This window comes from Choloepus didactylus, chromosome 5 (assembly GCF_015220235.1).
Source record: "Choloepus didactylus isolate mChoDid1 chromosome 5, mChoDid1.pri, whole genome shotgun sequence".
In the NCBI taxonomy this organism is placed as follows: Eukaryota; Metazoa; Chordata; class Mammalia; order Pilosa; family Megalonychidae; genus Choloepus; species Choloepus didactylus.
In genome coordinates this window covers 14,692,095-14,718,690 of record NC_051311.1, presented here as the reverse complement: position 1 = coordinate 14,718,690, position 26,596 = coordinate 14,692,095, and the positions used below count along the sequence as shown (strand labels likewise).

Below are 26,596 nucleotides of genomic sequence, written 5' to 3'. Positions count from 1 at the left end.
TGATACTGGAACATATGCTCCTAAAAGTGAATTTCAATTCCTATCTAGTGTGCTGGTTTGCTAAAGCTGCTGGAATGCAAAAGAAGAGGACAGGCTTTTACAATGGGGGTTTATTGGTTCACAAATTTACAGTTCTAAGGCCATGAAAATTTCCCAATTAAGGCATCAATAGGATGATACCTTCTCCGAAGAAAGGCTGATAGCATCTGGGGTTCCTCTGCCACATGGGAAGCACATGGCCGGAGTTTGCTGGGCCTCTGTCAGGGTTAGCTTCTTGTTTCCATCGCTTTCTCCAAAATGTCTCTGGGTTTCTGTCTAAGTTTCTCTCTCTCGGCTTCTGTGTGTCTTTGCTTGTTTCTCCTGGGGCATTTCTCTCTAAGTATCTGGGTGTTCTCTCTTAGCTTCTCCAGGGAAAACTCTGGGCTTCATCTCTTAGCTTAACATCTCCAAACGTATTTCTGTCTGCATCTCCAAGCGTCTTGGTCTGCATTGGCTCTGAGCTCTCTCTTTCTTCCTGAGCTCTCTTAAGGACTCCAGCCCTTGAATGGGCTGGGTCACATCTCCGTAGAAACAACCCAATCAAAAGATCCCACCCATATTTGGTCTGGCACAAGAGAACATAGTCTTTGATGGGGTACATAACAGATTCAAACCAGCACACCTAGCATCATAAACAGAAATTTACTAAAAATGGATCATAGATCTAAATGTAAAACCTAAAATTATAAAACCTCAGGAAGAAAACAGAATCTTCATGACTGTGTATTAGGCAAATATACTTTAAAGATGACACCAAAGCATGATCCATTTAAAAAAGATTAATTGAACCTCATCAAAATTAAGAACTTCTTTCATCAAACACAATTAATTAGAGAATGAAAAGCTTAGCCATGGACTGGGAGAAAATATTTTCAAATTACATATCTGGCAAACAACTTGTATCCCAGAACATATAAAGATCTCTCAAAGCTTAATAACAATAAAACAAACAACTTAATTTAAAAATGGTCAAAAAATCTGAACACTTTACCAAAGAAGTTATACAGCTGGCAAATTAGCATATGGAAAGAAGTTCAACATTATTAATCATTAGGAAAATTGAAATTGAAACCACAATGAGATACCACTACGCACTTATTGAATGTTTAAAATAAAAAAGACGGATCATATCAAGTGTTGGTGAGGATGCTGTCATACACTGCTGGTGGAAATGCAAAATGGTACGACCACTTTGGAGAACAGTTTGGCAATTTCTTCAATAGTTAAACACACATATACTACATGATGCCATCATTCTTCTCCGAGGTACTTTCCTAAGAGGAGAGAAAGCCATGTCCCTACAAAGACCTGAACACAAATGTTCACAGCAGCTTTATTTGTAATGGCTAACAATTGTAAATAACCCAAATGTCTATCAACAAGGGAATGGATAAACACATTATGATACACTCATACAACAATGGAATACTACTCAGCAATAAAAAGGAGTGAACTACTGAAATACATAAGAACATGAATGAATATTAAAATACTTGTGCTGAGTAAAATAAGCCCAACAAAAAAAGGACACAGTGTATGATCCCATTTATATTAAATTCCAGAAAACGCAAACTACTCTATACCGGCAGAAAGTAGATTAGTGGTAGTCTGGGGACAGGGAGGAGTGGGAGAGAGGGAGAACAAAGGGAACAAGGAAACCTTGGGGGATTGTGGAAATGTTCAATGTTCATTATCTTGATTTTGGTAATGGTTTCATGAGTGTGTGTATATATATATGTGTGTCTATATATGTATGTATCTCTATATATGTCAAAACTTATCAAATTGTACACTTTAAATATATGTGAATATATATGTCAATCACACCTAAACAAAGCTATCAAAATTTTTTAAGTTAAAAAAAAATGAAATAAGAAAGCATTTGCTATATTAAATTAATATTAATTAATATTAAAATTAAACATGTTGAACTAAGCCTAACTTACTGGCCCCCTTATGTGATCATAAATTTCTTTCTCACTTTAAAGGAAACATGCCAATAGCAAGAAAAAAATCAGAAATCTATACATATATTTACTTATACCTAAGAGTCCTGCTAAATTGTTTAATAGAATATCTCCAAGTGGACAATCCCCAGTGCCACAGGCAATATCTGAAATGTGGAAAAAGGACCCAGAAGCACAAAATTACTTTAAGAGGTTTCATAGAAAATATGAGATGACAGATCAAACATGAAGCATATAGACTGCATTTATACACTGAGAGCTCCTGGGTGCCTCAGTCTCCAAAGCCCATCTATTTGACTTGCAAACTTGGAGACATTTTCCTTGTCCTGCTCTGGCACTCAAACACTGCAGGGTGTGTTTGCTTCTGGGTCCATCTTCCCCTTTCTCTGGAACCCCTCCTCCCCCCATGTGCTGAGTCTGGGAGGCAGCCAAGAAAACCCTTTCAGCAACTCCCAAACCGAACCCCTCTCATCCCGCCCTGCCCGTGCTGGGCTCCACTTCTGGCTGCATTTTATGCAATTTATTCAATTTCCTGCCTTCCAGAAAGTTATGGGCCATAATGCAGCTTCCACCTGCTTGGTGTAGACAGTTGTAAAATAAACCCAACATCACCAGGGGGGAATGAACTTAATGCCTTTCATAGGAGCTCCTCATTTTTCAATTCCATCACTTTTTCTTTCTTAGGAAAGGGCCTGTCTGCCCAGTTTTTCCTGCAACTTCTTCCCCTCCTTATAATATTATCCTATGTGACAGTTTTGTTATAATTAGCAAATAACTGTGGTATATCTCTTAGACTCCGTATGTTTTCAACATAATTTCCTACAATTCTGCATCCATGTTCGCCATTATTTTGCAATGATATAAGTCCCTGGGCTGATATTTTTGTGAGAAGATCTGTGTAAAACTGTGTTGAGGACAAAGATTGAATTGTTCCTATCACATTGTATCTATCAGAGCAAGGGACTTACTAGTGCATTTAGAAGAGAGTCTCATTTGTCTTGCTTTTAAAGGCTTTAACAGGTGGGACTATTTTTCAACATCATGGATCAGCAAATCTTTGTTGACCTCTTAACAGCATTTAAACACATGCTTTTCAGAAACTCACTCTTCCTTTGGCTTCTAGAATTCCTGGTTAACCTGATAACATCTCAAATTTACTGACAACTTTTCTTCTGAGTTTACATGCTCCTTAAGTGAAAATGTAGACACTTCCCAGGCTTCTCTATACTCTGCCAAAAATTTTATCCACCTTATTCAAGACCTAATACCTCACTGCTGAGTGTCCCCCTCTCCAACCCCCTTTGACTCCAGACTTGTGCTTCCCAATACGGTAACCACTGCTGAGCGCCCGAAATGGGGCTGGTCCAAACTGAGATGTACTAGAAGTGAAAAATGCACACTGGATTTTGACAACGGTCCAAAAAAAGAGAAAACGTAAAATATCTCATTAGTCATTTTAAAAATATCAATTACATGTTGAAATAATATTTTGGACATACTGCAACAAAATATTATTAACATTAATTTTATCTGTTTTTAATCTTTGCTTTAAATCGTGGCTAACAGAAAACATTATATATGTTTCTCACATTGTATTTCTATTGGACAGCACTGTTCTAGACCTAAAACTGAAACTGACTATTCCAATTGAACAAGTCTGAAACTGAACTCAATATATTCCAGACCGTCAAACCTGGTCCTTCACTGTTACTGTAGAATAAATATCAGTAGGCACGAGACAGATATGTCACCTAGTGTCAGCTGCTGCTGTTGAGGACCTTGCATGACGAGGAGCTAACCCTGGAATAAATTACTTATGAACAGGCAGAGTGGTCTGGCGACTGTTGAAGAGCCCATCAGCATCGGGTCACTGGCAGCCACAGCTGGAATCTTTGCCGGGCTGGGAAGTAACACCACAAGACTTTGGCTACAAGGGTTGGTAGCAATTGGGGAAAAAAAACAGCCAGCGATTTGCCAAAACCATGGCTACAGTTCACATGTATTCAAAGTCAGAAATGTTAGCAGCTACATCCTGTGCCTGCACAATCACGATGCCACCAGCCTAAGGGGACAGTGACCTGATTGATGGAGATGGGCAAGGGGTAACGATGATGCCAGAGCCTGGGCAGTTCAGGTGAGCAGCACCTGGATGCAGCCTGGCCCTGCTGTGTCAAGTATTTTTCGCATTATCACGGTTGATGCATCTTCCCCTTCATCTAACCTGCCACCTGGAGTCATTTTTGATTTGTCTGTTTCCCTTATTCCCCATTCCCAAACAACTACCAACTGCCATTTATTCTACCAGCTCCTGGGTTACCAGGCCGTTTTCCAACTTAATGACAATCAGAGAAGGAAGACACAGGTTCTTATGCTTCTCCTGCTGCCCACAACTCAGGCTCAGAGCAGGAGTGAGGTGGGGGGTCGGGAAGGGGTCTGAGGGTGGGGAGGGCAGACAAAGGGAGACTCACCTCCACGTCTCCACATTGTACATTTGTACAGATACCGCCCCCCCCCCAACACACACACACCAGTAAGGCCCGTCTCTATATCACAACAGAGTAGCTTACCCCGCTCCCCAATTATCCTGTGCTTCACCATTAGCGTCAAGTAGAAATAACAGGTGGTTAGGAGTGCAGACACACAAGGCGCAGAGGCCCCCGAGATTCCTCAAGATGATCCAGGAGAGTTGGCAGCACAACAAACCCTACTTTCTTTCCCTTTCTCTTTCCTGCCTCTTCACCCCAACTTTATTGCCTCTTTTTTCTAATATACACAAGCCATGGGGGTGGGTGAGCCAGATGGGACACTCGGCCCTGCAGAATCCAATTCACAGGCGGCTGTGGAATATCCACAGACATTCATGAGGAGACAACGCTGAGAGCTCTGCCTGCACCTGGCATACAGATCAGCCGAAGCACAGCATTCAACCTTATTATATTTTAGATAAATAAAATCCTGGAATAGTGGAGAAATCCTCTTCCTAAACCGAATGGCAATTTTCTAGGCATATGTTGTATGTCAGACACTTTTGTAGACTACTTAAATTTTATAGCCTTATTTTTTTCAGGACTGTATCCTGTAGAGCATGTTAGTCAGTACAAGTTCTTTTTCAGTTATAGAATGTACAATTTCAAGTTTGAAATGTCTTCTTTTTGGAAGTGTGGACATGAGCTTATAGAAGTGACAGCATTTTAAATCATTTGTTAGCAATATAAAGTTAACATTCCTATATATATTTTATATTGGTACTTAGTTTAAAAGCTGCTTTTCATGCCAAGTTTTTGCTTGAAGAAACTAATTTGGTCTAACTTATGTGCCACAAAAACAGATTTATAATGGAAAGGTTGACACATTTAAATGTAAATTAGATTTAATATCAGAAAAATCAACATCCTATTCCTCAACTACAATAGGTTTGAAAGATAAATTAAAACAATCAACCCAAAATAATATTGGTTTTTCAAGTTTCTTCTTCCTCCTAAGATGTCTCATATTTGGCACATGTAGATTTGACTACATATGGCTAGCTGGAGTCTTAATTAACTCTCGTCTAAAAGATAAAGCCCACTTTGGGCAGGCATCTCAAAAGGTCAAACACTTCTGGTTGCCATAGACTCCTAATTGAGGCAATAAACAGCAAAATTACATTGCACAAGGAAACAAGCCAGAGAAAAGGAAACAACTAATTATTTAAATCCATTCTTCTTACACACGTAAGCTGTTCACATACTGTAAGCAATTTTCATAATTACTGTCATCCAAATATTCAATCCAGAAGCTCTAGGTGGTTTCCAATGAGCAGATACATTAAAGACTTTATGCAGAAACTCTCCTACCTACATATAGGTTAAAGGCAAAGAAAACCTATTTCATGGACTTTTAAAAAAATCACGGCTCTGAATTGGTCCTTGGTTATCATTGTTAAGACTCTTATCTTATTTAAAGCCAGATCTTTTGCTATTCAGTTGATGCCTATGGATATGCCTCTTATTTATTATTTAAATGCTAAGTAAATAATACATTAAATATAATTACGAATACTATTGATTGTTCATGTGCTGTATCTTTCCTTTAATCAGATTCAAATTATGGAACAATTACTTATTTTACTAAGTAATTTTATGTCCCTTGATTTGTAAGATTCTATTGCCCTGCAACTTTTCTACAGCATAATGGTGACGACACAGCTCACCTGCAGCCAAGACCCAACAGGGAGGCAGTGTGTTGGTCCAAATACCACTTGTAGTCAAACCTTAGAATTACCCAAGTTCTTTCAACCCACATTTACCAAACTGGGACTAAAACACAAGTTGCTCCACCCTACCTTCACGGCTCCGTTCTCGTGCATGGTGATGCAGTTGTCCGCTTCTTCTGACAGCTGGTACAAGGCCTGGGCTGTCGCACGGTGCACGTTGGTGTCGTTTGATTTCAGGTAACGCACTAATGGAGCCACTGCCTTGTGCTCGCCGAAGGCCACTTTATTTCTGCCCCACATACAGCAATGCGAAATCGCTTCTGCCAAATGGCGCCTCAATTTATCGTTATTCTGCACAGGGAAGATGGATTGTGGGATAGGCATTTTAATAATCCTATGATATTAGGTTTATGCACTGGATTCTTATGACCCACTAAGAAGTCAGTGAGTCCAGAGGGCTAGCTGGCTGCTTAGGCAGGGTCTCAGGAGGGAACTGGGGCCTTGGGGGGCCACCGATGGACCCTGGTTCAGTCCAAGCACCCTCAGTTTATGAACTCAGTGTAACCCAAAGGCACCAGGTGTCTCACATCAGTCATTTGCTTAAAGTTCAATTTCTCGGTGAGTCAGTCTGCTAAGAACACAAAATTATAGATTGGCCAGTAACAAAAATATTTAAAGAATGTTGGATATTCTTAAGGGAATATTTCACTAACTGGGATAATTGGACTAACTCTCCCTCTTCACCCTAGGGAAACTTCTATATCAATGATACAGCTCGATTCTCAAGTGGAAGTGCAGCAGACATAATTTCATGTTGTATGTTTTCTAATTTTCAAATCCTTCTGTGTGAATGTAATTACCTTGCAGAGGTATAATATCACTGAATTGGATATGGTTTTCTGTTTACTAATTATACCATTCTCTCGATTCAGGCAACAACTTCAGTCCTTAACTGAACCCAGCAGATACTCTTGGGAACTCAGTGTTAGACTGACCCTACAAAGTCTTCTAGTCCAAGCATCTTTCCAATGTTTGAATTTCTTCCCTATAGCAGGTGGCCTAGTGGTAGTCCAAGCTATGAGCAAACACTTCTGGTCACGGTGAAGTCATTTTCTCTCTAGGCTGCTTATTCTATCTGGCACAGCTCTAGGTAAAAATTCAATGATTGCCAAGGCTTCTCACTCAAGAATGTCATCCATCCAAGCTTGCTAAGCTGGGGGAGGCACATTTAACTTATAATGTTTGGCTTAACAGTGAGCCAAAGGATAACAATGATGATGGCAGTGATGGAGAAGATAGTTACATAATGGGCCTTCTATTTGCATCACTTTATTTACCAGTGGCAAACGAAATAACAGCCTCTATTTTACAAGGACCTTGCATAGTAACATTTTACAGTTCAAAATACATTTTCACATATATTAGTCTCAGAGAAATTTCAATGAGTTGACCAAAATTGCCTGCCTCCTAAGTGATGGGTATTTAACTCGTGTCCAGGTATCCTGATTTCAAAGTTGTTGATTTTGCCACTACACCATGATATCTTATTGCATGATGCATTAAAAAGAAAAAGGGTGTATGTGTGTGGTACTTACTGTATTTGCTAGTTTGGACAATAAAGGGACAACTCCATGATCTGTAATAACAGCTAAATTTTCTTGATCTTTTGCGATATTGGTAATAGCAGCACATATACTCGCCAGAACTTCTTTGTTATCTGATTTCAGTAAATTGACAACAAGTTCCAAACCACCAACAAAGGAACGAACCATCTCTCCAGCATCCTAGATTAAAAATAAAAATGAAAAATGGTATCAAAAAACTCCCTATACTTATGCTTTTATTTGGGAAAAAAAAAAAAAAAAAAAAAAGCTGAGAGCAGAGATAAGGCTGTGAGGTATACCTTTGGTGTGAAAGACAAATTCAGTTTATATATGATACATAATTTCTATATATGTATGTCTGAAGTAGGTGTATATATGTACATATTACACATACATACATACGTAGACACCCAAAATTACATTCCAACAAATATTAACTGAACATCTATCATATGTGAGTCACCGTGCTGGTACTGGGGGAACGGCAGCAAACACGCAATAAGCTGTTCTGCCATCTGGCCGCTTACAGTCTAGTGGGAAGACGGGTATGGAGAAAGATGACACGTACAATGAATAGCACTAAGCAGGGGGAGATGAAGATGCCACAAGTACACACAACAAAGGGCTCTCAGCTAGTGTAGATGCAATGACTGCCTCCCCAAGAGGATGTTTGTAAGCTAAGGCCTCAGGGATGAGTAGTTTTCCAGTGGGAAGGGGTTTGGGGGTGGAGGAATCACCAGGTGGAATAGGTCTGAGAGTGAGAGAAAGGTGACTTCTTTTTAGATCTGGACAGTTAGATCATAGAGCAGAGAAGGGATCATGAGGGAAATGAGACTGAAGAGGTCAGATCTTGAAGGGTCTACTAAGCCATCATAAGGGGTTTGGAGTTCATTTGAAGGGCATTTGTCAGCCACGGGAGAGGCTAAGTGGGTATGTGCGAACGGGTGTAGGAATCAGATGTTCTCAATCTTGTATCTCAGGATCACAGGGTGCAGGGTTGGGGCAGGGTAAAGAATGGGACTGGGAACTCAGAGGCTATTTCCCTAGCTCAGATAAGAGGTGGGGATAGTTTGTGAGGACTTAGCGATTTGACAGGGGAGGTTGAGGACGATTGATTAAATAATCGATTAAAGGATAAGTCCCAATCTGCTGGCCTAGCCTAGTGAAGAATGCATATCAGGCTCCAAAACACTAGAGAGACACTGACTAAAGGACTGGACGATTTCTCAAAATCCCCTATTGGCTTCATTTCCTTCATAGTAGAGCAAAGACCCTAAATCCTTAGCCTGGCATGCAAGTCTTTTCCCAATCTGGTCCAACATCATGCTCCTCGTATTTGCCATATAGTCTTTTGCATAAACTGTCATCCAGCCTCATAGAGTCACTGATGCTCCCTGAAGGTCCAGGTTCTTTCACATCTTTACCTGGACATCCTTCCGAATTCCTGCAAACTCTTACTCAGCCTGCTGACCCAATTCATCTTTTAACAACAGTTTAAATAACTTCTCCCAGGTGAAGTTTCCCCCACTCCACTTGTCAGTATGGGCCACGTCCTCCCCTCCACCCTACTGTAGAGGATGGGTTTCTCCAAAATCCATGGCCCCATTCTCTCCTGCTGGCCACGTCTTGGTTTTGTTTGGGTGTCTACCTCTCACACCCCAGAATCAGGAGAGTGTCTCTATGCTAATTCCTGATTGGCAGAAGCCCATAATGGAAGTCTCACTGCCCTTGCCAATTATTTGGTTAGGGGTGAGCCAGATATGACAATGAGGTCTGAGAGGAAGTCTCCTGGGAATTTTCTAGGAATGATTTACTATTCAGAAGACGGAATCATTACAGTAACACAGAGAATGGCAAAACAGAAAGAGGAGAATAGCCTGGGCCTTTGATGACATTGCTGACTGCTAAATCAGCTAACCCTAAAATCTGGCTTGGCCATTTGCAGCCAATGGCACAGGTCGACTTCTGTTCATTGTATTTTAATTATTATAATTCTTTGCTTCTCTCATTAATTCCTGAGCTCTTCAAGAATAAAGCTACCTGGTCTTTTTCTTCTTTGATTCTCTCTTATGACATAGACTCCTGCCTGTCACACTGTGGACAATCAATAAATGTTTGTGGAATTATAAAAATAAAATGACAAGAATGAAGCGGACTGTATTTTTAAGACAGTCATCACCATAACACTAAAAAGCAAAGAGTATCAGCTATGGATGATGAAACATAAATGGATGAGATCATTTTAACCAGCCAAATATCAATTTGGTCTTGCTACACCAGAGTCAACTTCTCAAATGCCGACGGCTTCCTGATTCTCTCCTGGCTTTATCAGTTAAGAACAGTAAGTCCAGCCGTGGGGCCGTACTGGAAAAAATAACAAAAGTGATCACATCTGCCTCTGATCCAAGAACTCCCTAAGGTGCCTGGTATGAGGGACAGGGAGCCGAAGTCTCAGTGAGTTCACGGGCACAGCTCACCAAGGGCTTGTAATGTTTACAGTCTGTGAGATGGTGAAATGTTAACACGAAAGCTTCAATGCCCCTCCGAAGTTTGCTTATTTGTTTTGAAGGTGAGATTTTTTAAAATTTATTTTTTCTTTTTAGGTTTAAAGATTTCAAACACATGACGTCTTGCCTCACATAGTTTCTACGGAAAGGAAGACAGTACATTTGAGGCTGGAAAAAGTAATTGCCCTGCCAGAACCGTCTTTTGCTAATACTAAACGACTGGGCAAATTCACCACATTTTCCACCTTCTCACATGTCTTAAAAACTAGTCTCTGCCAATTTCATCGTGGGTGCAATACTGGATATGCACAATTCAAATTTTCATTTGTAGTAGGAAGACCTTTAATAAACATAAAAGTAGTAATTAGCCTAATTACTAAATTATTTATTTATTTTGCAGTTTACAAAGAACTTGGACATATATCATCTCATCTGATTCTCACGACACTGCCCCAAGAAAGGCACAATATCCCCCATTTAATTTCCACAGGGGCTGCAAAGGTTAGGGGATTTGCTCAAGATTCACAGATAGTTAGTGACAAAACTAAAAATTAACCTTAGATTTCCTGATTGCCCATTCAGTGCATTTTCACTCTATCCTCTAGGCTTAGACTTGGAAGCACCCAAGAATTGTATTTATCATATGAGACCTAGCTTCTAAACAATCAGAAGGATCGTTACAGTTTAGGAGGCTTAACAGTTACAAAGAAGTCAAGTTATTTTGCCCGTGACGTTTGCTAAGACAAACAGCAACAGTCACTGAGAGAGAATATGAAACACCTTCCTACTGCTGTTAGAGTTTGAATGGTAGGATAAATTGGAAAAGCTGTTAAGTTCAAATTAAGCAAAACTGAGTCAAGCACATAAATAAGATGAAAAACATAAAACAGCAAAATAGCGATGTTTGGTTAAAATTCAACTAATAGGAAAATATTCAGACATTATTTACAGATTAATGAATAAAACAGAAAACTGGATGTTTTGGCATAGTGCAATTAAACTAATGGGTATGAAATTCCTTCTCCTGCCTCCAGCAGAAGGAATTGGCAGTGGTCTGATGAGGTGAGATATACATAATGCAACGCTAAAGCACACACAAGGCAAGCATAACATGACTCAGGACAAAACTTTTTTAACCAGAAGAGCTATAAAAACACCACTTTGTGCCATATAGAGACCACTGATACATAATGCAATATTTGAAAAAGATTTAAAAGTAGCACATTACATGTAAAAAATTTCAAAAATGCTACATTCCCAGTAATAGCGTGTCAGAGAAGCCAAAACTGAACAGGCAAATCTTGTCCTCAAAGTACATTCAATAAATTAAACCTTTTAAAATTATAAATACAACCTATATGTACCCAAGGAGAACAGAGAGCTTGTTTGTGTGGTTCTATCATAAGACTTTTGCTCTGTTCCTAGTAGTTAACAAATTCCACAGTTTGAAAAAAATTATTGCTCATTTAGAATTGCCTTACACTCTCACATGCAGTTTTTCAAAATCTAAACTAGAATATCAATTATTACCCTTTATCTTCTGAACTGAAAAGAAATACAGATTACTTTCAGGCAAAATAAATGATACAATCCTCATAGTCTGGATTTACATAGCATAAAATTCATTACACTTTGAGGGTGGCTTTATGCAATTAAATCACAAGAAAAATAAAGAAAATAAATTTAGCGCTTCTGATTTTTTTTTCTGCTTCCCTGGTCTAATTGAAACAATTTTCTTAGCTATCATGGACAACAGTGATTTTTCCATTTTATTATGACCTGTGTGGATTCTGCTTTAGATGCAATGTTCCATTAATGCGGAGGTTTATATTTTGAGGCACCATTGTGTATCCAGGGGCTTATAGATTTAATTAAGTGACATGCCTAGCCAATGACGTATTTGCAAGAATTTTATAACAAGTACAAGGTGCTAAACAAATCTAAGCATATTATCAGAAAATTGCTATCACTTATAAATCTATGTGTGAGTTTATATACTAATATATATTACTTTCCCCCCCTTGAACCCAGTAACCAACAGATTCATTAAGATGAGTAAAGCAATTTCCTGTTAAGATTCAGCCAGAGGATTCTGAATAGTTGAGTGACATGGTCAAGCTAAGAACAAAACTTGAAACCATAATCTTGGGGAAAGATAAAAAGTTAACCACATGAAATATTATACTCCAAAGACAAGGACTCTCCAACTTATGAAGAGCTTGTTTCCCAATCTTTTCTGTTGTTGTGTCTGTTACATCACATTTTTCCATCAAAATGTTCATTACTCATAATGAACCTGAAATCTAACATTACATGCCCGTCACCATCCTTTTCATGAATATCTTCTAGTGTTCGGAGCCAGTTGTCTGGTCTTCCTGGCTTCTCTGCTATGATGAAATATCCCCAGTACCTTTAACCAATTTTCATATAAAATGGTTTTCATGGGTCTCTTCTCTCTTTATCAAAGTTTCCCTTAAAACACACCAAGAGTTTAACACGGAATTCCAGATGTGATCTGAGAGCTCAGAGAAACAGGCCTCTTACTTCCATGACCTATCAGCTGTATTCCACTAGTGTGTTACATACACTGCTTGTTCACATTAAGCTTTGAACTCAGCCCAAGCCCCCTATATCTTTTTTGAGTGAATTACTGTAGAGCCAGTACTCATCTATCCTGCACTAATGAAATTTCTAGCTAATCTTTAGTGCATTAATTGGGTTGAATTTTTTTCACATAAAAGCAATAAGCTTTTAGACCAGGTGAAATTTATCCATTTCTATGTAATGCTTTGAGAAACCAAATGAGCTACCTGGATATTTTGAAATAAATAATTTATCCAAGCATTCTTACGTTAAAATAAAAGTTGATTCCTTAGGAAGGCAGAAAATATATGTTAAATAAATAGAATTGACTAACTAAAAATAAAATCTATGTTAAATGTTAAGACAGTGGTTCTCCAAATTTGTTGCAAATTAGAATCTCCTGGGGAGCTTTTAGAACTCCCTAAACCCAAGTTGCACCCCATTAATTAAATCAGAATGTTTGGGGTGGGAGCTAGCATCTGTAGCTTTAAAAGCTCTCTAGGTGATTCCGAAGAACATCAAAGTTTGGAAACTGATGGGTTAAGAGTTTAAGTCCTAATGTAAGAACAGCTGGGGGCACATCCAAATTCCACAGTTAGTTATGTGGTTTTAGGTAAGCTATTTTACTTCTTAAAGCTTAAATTTCCTCATCTTTAAAATGGGGCTATTAGTAGTATTCAACTCTTAAGGGTTGTTAAAAAGATACTTATGAAGCACAAAGCAAGGTGTCTGGCTCCTGCTAAGAAGCCAGAACTGTCAGCTGCTTTTGTTATTATTTTAGAAAACTTTTGAAAATGAATAATGTTTTTCTCACCTGACAAAATAAAGCCTTACTTACAAAGCTTTTTAGTTTTTCATTGAAAAATACTGTCACCATTATTTTTCCAGACAAAAAGCAAGAGTATTTTATAGTTCAAAATATTTTAAAAGCTAAAGTTGTCAAAATTCAATTTGTTCAAACAGCCTATAATTTAAAATGCATGGAATCTCCCTCTATATATAAGCTAATTATCAACAAAAATCATCTTTATATTGTTTCTTTAATGGCATTATGCATTTTCCGTATTTACTGACAAATCCATGGATGATTACCAACTACTAAAAACTTTTCAATAAAATGTTAACTTTGAGAAATAACTCATGGATTTTATAAACTTAAATAATTTTTTAAATAAAAAGAAAATTACTTATTTTGAAAGCTAAAGCTTTCCTTCAGTTACCAGAATATGAACTCCTAAGTGTAGAGAATGTAGTCAATGTGTTTGTATTTCCCCCAGAGAGAGTAAACGAGTTGTTGAATCAATAGATGAATGAAGGTTTGCATAGCTTTGAATCCTCATCTTTGTCTAATATGCTTTAGTATTTAAAGCATTGAAACCTTCCCCCCCAAAATATAAGCTATCATCAAAATAATGCATTTGTTATTAATAGTTTGTAAGTAAAAATATCAACCTAATGAATAACCACTTAAAATTTATTTGATTTCCTAAATAATTCACCCTTGTTTTTTGTTCAATATATAGAACTCAGGCAGCAACAAGCATTTTCTTACTTATTTTCCCACTTAATTCCTACTTATTTAATCTAAAGAAGGGTTTGAAAAAAAATATATCCTTGACTGGCATTAGATAATAAATCTGTTATGTTTATTCTTTATCATTAAAACTACTTTATTCATTCATTCATTTGACAAATTAGGTGCCTCAGAAATGTATGTTTTGTGTTGTGGGGATGCAAAAATAAATATCTAGATAAATGGTCCCCAGCCCTGGTTTTCACATTATAGTCACCTGGGGGGATTTTCTTTTAAGAAATATTAATGTCCTGATCTCAATCTCAATAATACAGATTGAACTGGTTAGGGGTGGGGTTCTGGCACCAGAAAAATTTTTAAAAACTCTGAAGATTATTGTAATGTTTAGCGAAAGTGGAGAATCATTTTTCTAGATAATCATGAAATTGTGGTGCTGCTACTTCCAAAATCATGGCATCAGTGTCAAAATGATTAACCAAAGTATCCACATTTACTTAATGAATAAATACAGGAAAAGCACTTCTGGAATGGTGGAGTAAGTACCTCCAAAAGCCTGCTCCTCCATAAAAGCAGTGAGAAACAGGCAAAAATTGGGAAAATCAACTTTTTAGAAATCTGGAAATTAACTAAAGGCTTGCAAAAATTCCAGGAGTATTTTTTTTAAGAGGTTAATGCTCAGAAAGAACAGTTGACTCTCAGAAAGTTACCATGTTTTAACTTTCCCTATTCTCAAGGTTCTCTCCCAAGCTCTCCAGTAGCCTGAAACCAGGAGGCTCCCAACCACAATAGCTGTGAGTGCCAGCATCCTAGCAGCCACAGGAAGGGCATGATGGGATTGGAGACCACTCAAAAGGCCCATACCAAGAGAACTGCCACTATTTGTGCTGTATGGCAGCACCCAGAAAAACCCCCATTCACAAGGCTTGTCTCTACTTGACCTTATTCAGCTCATTCAGTGAGGAAAGACCTATCCCCAAGCATTTGTCAAATGCAATAAGCAGCTACGCTGGCCGGTTTCCATTCAACCAAGATGGCAGTGTTAGACACTCCAGGGTGCCATTTCCCTTTGGAATCCTTAACAATCAGCAAAAACTGGCAGAGCCATCTCCTCTGAGCTCTGGAAAACAGTTAAAGGATTGCAGTAACTGGATGAGTGCCAAATCAAGAAAATGCAGCTTTTAAAATGGTAGGAGAAGCTCACGGTGCCCCTGCTGACTCCTCTCCTCCCCTTCTCCAGCATGATGTGGAGCCAGCCTACACTCCCATTATGGGTTCCTGGCTCTGTTTCAGAGGGAGCAGACTAACCCCTATGACCATATAGGATGCCAGAGGTCAGAGCAAATCTATTGCATGGCAGCATGAAAGACTAAACAAGGAAATTCATCTCTGGTTCACCCTCCCAGAACTCTCCCTGCAGGTAGAAGCAGTTTGCAGTAAAAGAAACAATGAAATCCAAGCATCCTGGGGCAAAGGAGTACCTGCTTTAAGTCAGACAATAGGCCACTCAAGAGGGGGAGAAAGTTGATTTCATAGGGAGGAGATGGGGCATTTGAATTAATGAATCCAGCTCAGGGATGAAATCCCAGAGTTAACATTTTAAAATAGTAAAATGTGAAGTGTGAAATGAAAGATTACAAGACAAAGAAACAGGATTTGATGGTCTATCTGAAGGAATAAGATAAAAATCCAGAATCCATCAACAAGGAAGACCATACTTTGAACATACCAGACAAAGACTTTTAAACGTCAATGTGCTCAAGGAGACAAAGGAACATACAGAAAAAGAATTAGAGGACGTCAGGAAAACAAAGAATGAACAATATGAGAAACTCAAAAAAGATATAGAAAAATTCAAAGGAACCAAACAAATACTGGAGTTGAAGACCTCAATAAATGAAAATGAAAAATTCCCTAGAGGGTTTCACAGCAGATTGAAGCTGGCAGAAGAATCAGTGAATTCAAAGTAAAGACAATTTAAATGATTCATGCTGATTAGCAGAATGAGAAAAGAGTGAAACAAGTGAACAGAGCCTAAGAGACCTATGGGACACCATCAAGTGTACCAATGTATGCATTATAGCAGTCCCAGAAGGAGAAGAGAGAAAGAGGCAGAAGGAATATTTTTAAAAAAATAGCAGAAAACTCCCCAAATTTAACAAAAGTCATGAATTTGCACATTCAAGAGTCCCACTGAACCCCAAACAGAATAAACTCAAAGAGAAACACACACCAGATACATATTAGTCAAACTGTTGAATGCCAAGGACAAGGAGAGAGTTCTGAAAGCTGCAATTGAAAAGCCACTTGTTATGTACAAAAGAGTCCCAATTACATTAAGTGCTGATTTCTCATTGGAAACTATAGATAAAAGAGAGTCGTGGGATAAAATATTTAAAGTGCTGAAAGAAAACAATTGCCAACTTAAATTTTATATCCAGTGAGACTGTCTTTCAAATATGAGGGAGAGATAATAACATTCCCAGATAAACAAAAGCTGAGGGATTCATTACTACTAGACCTGCCCTACAGGTAATGCTAAAGGGAGTTTTTCAGACTGAAAAGAAAGGACACCAGACAGTAGATTCAAGTGACATAAAGAAATAACAACCTCCAGGTAACTATATGGGTAATTATAAGTTATAGTACTTCTGCATAACATCTTTGGGTATGTTTTACTTCTTACAGATTCTAAAATGCAAATGTACAAAAAGTAATGATAGAGCTATGGTTTCGGACAGACAGCATATAAAGATATAATCTGTAACAAGTACAAAAACAGATGGGGGGCAGAGGGATATAGGAACAGTGCATGTATATGCTATTGAAGTTAAGCTGGTATCTAATCAAACATGACTGTTACAGATGTAGGATGTTAAAGTTAAGCCCCATGGTAACCACAAAGAACATATATATAGAAAGAAATAAGAAGGGACTCAATATGGTAGAAAAAGCAAATAAATATATAACTAGGCATTAATGGAGGAACTGAGAGACAAAAAAAGGTGTAAGACATAAGACTTACAAAGGAAAATTAGAAAAATGGCAGAAGAAAGACTTGCCTTAAGAGTAATTATTTCATCTGTAAATAGACAAACCAATCAAAAGGCAGAGATTGGAAGAATGGATAAAAAAGCATGACCCAATCATAGGCTGTTTACAAGAGACAAACTGAAGACAAAAGTAGGTTGAAATGAAAGGATGTAAAAAATATACCAGGCAAATAATAACCAAAAGAGAGCTGGAGTAGCTATACTAACATCAGCTAAAAGACTTTAAGAAAAAAACTGTTTTGAGGCCAGAGAAGGTTACTATATACTGATAAAGGGGACACTTCAACAGGAAGACATAAAAGTTATATATATATATATATATATATATATATATATATATATATATATATATATATATATATAGCCGTAATGGTAAAGCTTCAAAATATATGAAACCATATTAACAGATTTGAAGGGAGAAATAGTTCTCCATTAATAGTAGGAGCCTTCAATACACTACTTTCAATAATGGATAGAACATCGAGCCAGAATCAATAAGGATATAGAAGACCTGAGTGACACTATACACCAGATAGACCTAACAGACACATTGAATACTTCACACAACAGAATACACATTCTTCTTGAGTATATATGGATCATTCTCCAGGATAGATCAAATTTTACCTCACAAAACAAGTCTCAATAAGTAAAAAATAATGAAATCATACAATGCATATTCTCCAACCATGATGAAATGAAACAGGAAATCAATAACAGACAAAATTAAACAAAATACTCTTAAACAACCAATGGGTCAATGGTGAAATCATGAAGGAAAATAGGACATATCTAGAGTCAAATGAAAATTAAAACACAACATACCAAAACTTCTGAGATGCAGCAAAGGAAATGCTGTGAGGGAAATTTATAGCTCTAACTGCTTACGTTATAAAAGAAGAAAGATCTCAAATCAGAGACCTAACCTCACAACTGGAGGCTCTGGGAATAAAGCAAACTAAACCCAAAGTGAGCAGAAGGAAGGAAATAACAAGGATTAAAGATTAATGAAAAAGAGATTAAAAATATAATAGATATTAATGAAACCTAAAATTGGTCCTTTGAAAAGATCAATAAAATCAAAAAGCCTTTAGGCAGACTGACAAAGAAAAAAAAGAGAGGACACAACTATAATGAAATGAAAGGGGGGACATTACTACCAACCCCAGTGAAATAAAAAGCATTATAAAAGGATAATATAAACAACTGTATTCCAACAAATTAGATAACTTAGATGAAAGGAACAAATTTCTAGAAACACAGAAATTGCAGTGACCAAAAAGAAATAGAAGTTCTCAGCAGATCAATTATGAATAAAGAGATTGAATCAGTCATGGCAAACCTCCAAAGAAAAACCCAAGACTAGATTGGCTTCACGGTGATTTTATCAAACATTCCAAGAAGAATTAATAACAATCCTGCTCAAACCCTTCCAAAAAATTGAAGAGGAGGGGCACTTCATAATTCATACCACAAAATCAACTTCACCCTAATACCAAAGCCAGATAAAGATAGCACATAAAAGAAAATTACAGGCCAATATCCATATGACTAAAGATGCAAAAATTCTTAACAAAAAGCTAGCAAAATGAATCAAACAGCACATTAAATAGTATACGTTATAACTAAGTGGGATTTATCCCAAGAATGCAGGGTGGTTCAACATAAGAAAATCAATTAACATAAGATACCATATTAATAGAATGAAGGAAAAAAAAAAAATCAACTCAATGCAGAAAAGGCATTTGAAAAAATCTGGCACCACTTCTTGATAAAAACACTTAGGACAGGGACTCGGGCAAGATGGCAGCATAGAGAGGAGTGGAAGCTAAGTAGTCCCCCTGGAACAACTACAAAAAACCAGAAACAACTAGTAAATAATCCAGAATAACTGCGGGGGGACAAACAAGACCATCCATTCATCATACACCAACCTGAATTGGGAGGAATGCCCGAGAACACAGCATAAAATCTGTAAGTAAAACCTGCGGAACCAGGTCGGGAGACCCCCTCCCCCATAGCCCGAGCTGCAAAGCCTCGTGGTGCCACAGAGAAGCTCTCTCCCAGCAAGCGAATACAGCTCAGCTGAGCTCCAGCTGGAGTTTTAAGTAGCGAGTGTGAACTGCTCACTACAAGTACGCAGCCCCAAAAAACAGACAGAGGCTTTGGGTGACGACTGACCTGGGAGAGCCGGAGGGTTGCCTTGGACTGGGTCTGAAGGGGACTATCTGTTTCTTTTTTGGCTCAGTGGAGAAAGCCCCAGTCATTTTCAGTATCCAGGGCTGTGACTCTGAGAAGGGTGGAGACACCACAAGCAGAGAGCGAGACCAGTGAAATGCTAATAACCTCCACCTGAGGGGTCTGTCTTCTCTAGGAGGAAAGGGGTGGGGCCCTTTCCATTCAGAACCAGACCCCAGAGCCTGGGGGAACACGGCCATACCTCCTCACACCAGTCAAGAATTATAGGCTAACAGGCATCACCTGCTGGGCAGAAAAGCACAGTGACCTGAGGCATCAAAGGGTGGAGCAATTTTCTAAGACACACCCTCAGAGAAACCAGATACTGAATATTTCTTCCCTCTGGGACCTGAGCCTGTTCTGGTCTGGGAAAACCTGATTTGGATAACCAAGGAAACCATGCCTAGACAACAGAAAATTACAACATACACTAAGAAAAACAAAGTTATGGCCAAGTCAAAGGAACAAACATACACTTCAACTGAGATACAGGAATTTAAACAACTAATGCTAAATCAATTCAAAAAGTTTGGAGAAGATATTGCAAAAGAGATAGAGGCTGTAAAGGAAGCACTGGACATGTATACAGCAGAAATCAAAAGTTCAAAAAACCTACTAGTAGAATCTATGGAAATGAAAGGCACAACACAAGAGATGAAAGACACAATGGAAACATACAACAGCAGATCTCAAGAGGCAGAAGAAAACACTCAGGAACTGGAGAACAAAACACCTGAAAGCCTACACGCAAAGGAGCAGATGGAGAAAAGAATGAAAAAATATGAGCAACGTCTCCGGGAACTCAAGGATGAAACAAAGTACAATAATGTACGTATCATTGGTGTCCCAGAAGGAGAAGAGAAGGGAAAAGGGGGCAGAAGCAATAATAGAGGAAATAATTAATGAAAATTTCCCATCTCTTATGAAAGGCATAAAATTACAGATCCAAGAAGCACAGCGTACTCCAAACAGAAGAGATATGAATAGGCCTATGCCAAGACACTTAATAATCAGATTATCAAATGTCAAAGACAAAGAGAGAATCCTGAAAGCAGCAAGAGGAAAGCAATCCATTACATACAAAGGAAGCTTAATAAGACTATGTGCGGATCTCTCAGCAGAAACCATGGAGGCAAGAAGGAAGTGGTGTGATATATTTAAGATACTGAAAGAGAAAAACCGCCAACCAAGAATCCTGTATCCAGCAAAGCTGTCCTTCAAATATGAGGGAGAGCTCAAAATATTTTCTGACAAACAGACAATGAGAGACTTTGTGAACAAGACACCTGTCCTACAGGAAATACTAAAGGGAGCACTACAGGGTGATAGAAGACAGGAGTGCGTGGTTTGGAACACAATTTTGGGAGATGGTAGCACAACAATGTAAGTACACTGAACAAAGGTAACTATGAATACGGTTGAGAGAGGAAGGTGGGGAGCATGTGAGACACCACAAGAAAGGAGGAAAGATAAAGACTGGGACTGTGTAACTTGGTGAAATCTAGAGTATTCAACAATTGTGATAAAATGTACAAATATGTTCTTTTACGAGGGAGAACAAGCAAATGTCAACCTTGCAAGGTGTTAAAAATGGGGAGGCACTGGGGGAGGGATGCAATCAGCATAAACTAGAGACTGTAACTAATAGAATCATTGTATTATGCTTCCTTTAATGTAACAAAGGTGATATACCAAGGTGAATGCAGGTAAGAGGGGGGATAGGGGAGGCATGTTAGACACTTGACATTGGTGGTATTGTCTGATTCTTTATTCTACTTTGATTTAAGGTTATTTTTCCTTTTGCTGCTTCCTAGCTGTCATTTTTTTGTTTGTTTGTTTCCTCTTTCTTTTGCCTCTCTGCCTTCTTTGACTCTCCCTCCTGCCTTGTGGAAGAAATGTAGATGCTCTTGCTTAGTATGGGCAGAATGTTCAATTAGGATGAACTTAAATGTTTGGAAATGAACAGGGGTGTTGGTAGCAAGATGTGAGAATAACTAACAGCACCGAATGGTGTGTGAATGAGGTGGAAAGGGGAAGCTCAGAGTCATATATGTCAGAAGGAAAGTTGGAGGTCAAAAGATGGAAATGTATAAAACTGAATCCTATGGTGGGCAATGTCCATGATCAGCTGTACAAATACTAGAAATCACTTCATGAACCAGAACAAATGTATGACAATACAATTAGAAGTTAATAATAGAGGGGCATATAGGGAAGAACTATATACCTATTACAAACTATATACTACAGTTAGTAGTATTTCAACATTTTTTCATAAACAGTAACAAACGTACTATATCAATACTAGGAGTCAGCAATTGAGGGGGGTTGGTTAGGAATAGGGGAGGTTTAGAGTTTCCTTTTCTTTTTTCATCTTTCACTTTATTTCTTGTCTGGAGTAATGAAAAGTTTCTAAAAACTGAACAAAAATTAAGTGTGATGGATGCACAGCTGTATGAGGGTACCCAGGGGCAAGTGATTGTACACTTTGGATCTTTGGATAATTGTATGGAATCTGAACAATCTCAATAAAAATGGAAAAAAAAAAGCTGTCATTCCACACACTCAGGGCACAGAATTGATGTACAATGTTGCCTCAAATAAAAAAATTGGGGGAAAAAAAAAACAAAAAACAAACACTTAGGACACCAGGAATAGAAGGAAACTTTAACATGATAAAGGGCAAAAATGAAAAACCGCAGCTAACATCATTCTCAATATTGAAAGGCTGAAAGCTTTCCCTCTAACATCAGGAACAAGACAAAGATGTCACCACTGCCATTCAACATTGAACTAGAAGTTTTGTCACAGTAATTAGGCAAGAAAAATAAATAAAAGGCATCCAAATTGGAAAGGAAGAAGCAAAACATTCCCTACTTGTAGAATACATGATCCTTTATACAGAAAATATGAAAAATCCATTGCAAAGCTACTAGAGCTAATAGATGAATTCAGCAAGGCGGGCGGGTGCATGATCAACATGCAAAAATCTGTAATGTTTCTATACACTAGTAATGAACAATCTGAGGAGGAAATCAAGAAAAAAATTCCATTTACAATAGCAAGCAAGAGAACCAAATACCTAGAAATAAATTTAACCAAGGATGTAATAGATTTGCACATGGAAAACTCCAAAACATTGCTTAAAGAAATCAAAGGAGACCTAAATAAATGGAAGGATATTCCATGTTCATTGATTAGAAAACTAAATATTGTTAAGATATCAATTCTACCAAATGCAATTTACAGATTCAATGAAATCCCAATCAAAATTCCAATTGCCTTCTTGGCTGAAATGAAAAAGCCAACTATCAAATTTATTTGGAAGGGTGAAGTGCCCCAAACAACCAAACCGTCTTGAGAATAAAGCATGAATTTGGAGGACACCCACATCTTGATTTTAAAACTTATTACAAACTTAGTGGTCAAACAGCACAGTTCTGGCTCAGGGACAGACATATAGATCAGTGGAATCAATTTGAAAGCTCAGGAAAAAAACCTAACATCTATGGCAAATTGATTTTTGACAGGGTGCCAAGTCTACTCAATGGGGTAAAGAACAGTATGTGGAAAACTGGATATCCATATACAAAAGAATGAAGGGGGACCCCTACCTCACATCAAAATTATACAAAATTTAACTAAAAACATATCAAAGACCTAAATACAAGCACTGAAACTTGAAAACTCCTAGAAGAAAATACAGGGAAGCATCTTCAGGACCTTGTGTCAGGCAATGGTTTCTTAGACTTTATATCCAAAGCACAAGGAACTAAAGAACAAAACAGATAAATGGGACCTCATGAAAATTAAAATCTTTTGTGCATCAAAGGACTTTATCATGAAAGTAAAATGACAATCTACAGAATGGGAGAAAATATTTGGAAAACACATATCTGATAAGGGTTTAATATCTAGAATACAAAGAACAATATTTTATAATGATAAGAGGGTCAATACATCAAGAAGGTATAATAACTATAAATATATATACTCCTAACAACACAGCTCAAAATACATGAAGAATGAAAGAATTGAAGAGAGAAATAGACAATTCAATAATAATAGTGGGATTCTTCAATATTCCACTTTCAAAGATGTATAGAACTAGACTGAAGATCAATAAGAAAATGGAAGACTGAAACCAACTAAACCTAAACATCCAACTAATACTCTACTCAACAATAGCAGAATATATATTCTTCTCATGTTCACATGCAACATTCTCCAGAAGAGACCATGAAACAAGCTTCAATGTATTTAAAAGGATTTAAATCATACAAACTGATCTCCAAATATAATTGAATTAAATTAGAAATTGGTATGAAGTTGGAGAAATTATTACATAGGTGGAAATTAAACAACACTGTTTTAAATAATCAATGGGTCAAAGAAGAAATCATAAGGGGATTTAAAATACTTTGAAATGAATGAAAACAAACACATGGCATACCAAAACTTTTGGGATGAATCTAAAACAATGCTTAAAGGGAAATTTATAGCGGTAAGCACTTTTATTCCAAAGAAGAAGGATCTCAAATCAATGACCTAGACCTTCCATCTTAAAAAAATAGAAAAAGAAGAGCAACTTAAACCCAAAGCCAGCAGAAGGAAGTAAATGATAAAGATTAGAGTGGAATTAAATGAAATAGAGTAGAAAAAACAATAAAGTCAACAAAACCAAATGTAGCGAAAACTACAAAACTCTTAGAAGAAAAAACATAAATTTTAATGATCTTGGATTAGGCAATGGTTTCTTAGATCCGAAACCAAAAGCACAAGTGGCAAAATAAATCACTGGACTTCATTAAAATTAAAAGCTTTTATGCATCAAAATATGCTATCAAGGGAGTGAAAAGAATGGGAGATAATATTTGCAGATCATCCAGCTGATAGGGGTTTAATATCCAGAATATGTAAGGAAATCCTACAACTCAACAACAAAAAGACAAACCACCTAGTTAAAAAATGGCAGAGGACTTAGACATTTCTTCAAAGGAGATATATAAATTGTCAATAAGCACATCAAAAGGTGTTCAAATTATTAGTCATAGGGTAAATGCAAATCAAAACAACAATGGAATGATGCTTCACACCCACTAGGGTAGCTGTAATCAAAAAGCTAGGCAATAGCAAATGTTGGCAAGGATGTGGAAAAATTGGAACCCTCATTCATTGCTGGTGGGACTGTAAAACGGTACAACCGCTTTGGAAAACAGTGTGGCAGTTCCTCAAAATGTTAACATTGAGTTATGATATGACCCAACTATTCTACTCCCAAGTATACTCCCAAGAGTCTGAAAACATATGTCCATGCAAAAACTTGTACCTGAATGTTCATAACAGCATTATTCTTATAGTAAAAAAAAAAAAAAAAAAATAGTGGAAACAACCCAATATCATTGACAAGTGAATGGATTAAAAAATGTTATATATCTATACAATGGAATATTATTTGGCAATAAAAAAGAAAGAAGCACTGATACATGCCATAACATGGATGAACCTTGAAAACATTATGGTAAGTTAAAGAAGCCTAGTCACAAAAAAACACATATTTTATTATTAAAAAAAAAAACCACATATTTTATTCTCTATGGGCAAATCTAAAGAGACAAAAAAAAAAAAATAGGTTATTGTGTTTCAGGGGCTGAGGAGAGTGACTGCCAGTGGCTATAGGGGTTCTTTTTGGGGTGACAAAAATGTTCTAAATTTAGATAGTGGTGACAGTTGCACAGTTGTGTGCACAACTAAAGCCACTGAATTCTACACTTAAAAGAATGAAATTTTTTGTGGTATGTTAATTATATCTCAATAATGTTGTTTAAAAAGAAAAATACAATGGTTTTTTAAATTATGACTCAAGTTTAAATTTTAACCTGCCAAAGAAGGAAAGCATTGCCCATTAATTAATTAATTAATTAATGTGTTAATTAATACATTAATTCTGCAACAGCTTTGGCCACTCATGATGACCATTTTGGGAGCACCCGGGAACTAATGAATACAGTGTTTATTTATTGGGCACCTGCAAGTATATGCTACACATCCTATTAGACACCATAGTTGCAGCCATGAACTGCTTAGGTCCCTGCTGGACATAGGTGAGGTGGGGACACAAAAGGGGAAGGGACAAAGAACAGACAAGAAAACTAGAAAATGTGTTAAGTGCCTGGAAGAAAACGAACAGGGTGACGTAAAGGATAGGATGGACTTGCAGATATGCAGAGAGTGGGTGGAAGAGTACTGCAGGCAGAGTGAGCCACGTAAGCAAAGGTCAGAAGGTGAAAAGTTTGCGGTTTGGGAGAAACTGAAAGGAGCCAGTGACTGAGACCCAGAGAGAGGCCCCAGTGAGAGAAGTTTTCGAGATAGGAAAGGGCTAGATCGCAAAGGGTCTTAAACATCATGTTCAGCTTTTGCAAGTTATCCTAAATGTGGTAGGAAGTCATCAAAGGGTTTAAATAGGGACACTACACGATCCTGTTTAGAACCATAAACTGTTATTCTATGTTACTCTAAGGCTAAAGAGGCAAGAGTGGAAGCCGGAAGGGAAGCAGAAGTCTAAGGGAGAGACAGTGGCATCCTAAACTGGTCTGCACAGGGAGAGGCTCACCAACTCACCCAGATTTGCCTAGAACTTTCCCAGTTTTAGCACTGGAAGCCTTGCATCCCAAGAAACCCCTCAGTCCTGGGCACACCAGGGCACTTGGTCACCTTTGCAGAAGAAATGAAGAGCAGTGCAGTGATTTTAATATACTTCAGCATTAGACTCGAAGGAACTTGGCGATGGACCAGACATGGATGGGTAGAGAGAGGAACAAGTCAAGAATTACTTCCAGGTATTTTGTTTAAGGAATGGGAAAGAGTGGTTTCCTGTAC

General features: G+C 37.7%; 1 protein-coding gene across 4 annotated transcripts in view; it reads right to left on the bottom strand.

Moving 5' to 3' along the window:
• ODAD2 (outer dynein arm docking complex subunit 2) overlaps nucleotides 1-26,596 on the bottom strand; it is a 201,685-nt gene that overhangs the window by 65,881 nt on the left and 109,208 nt on the right. For all 4 annotated transcript variants that reach the window (XM_037837367.1, XM_037837369.1, XM_037837368.1 and 1 more), the window contains 2 exons: nucleotides 7,797-7,985; nucleotides 6,331-6,552 (listed from right to left, as the gene is read on the bottom strand). In XM_037837367.1, the coding sequence (XP_037693295.1) occupies nucleotides 6,331-6,552; nucleotides 7,797-7,985 (411 nt within the window). The remainder of the gene's footprint in view (nucleotides 1-6,330; nucleotides 6,553-7,796; nucleotides 7,986-26,596) is intronic.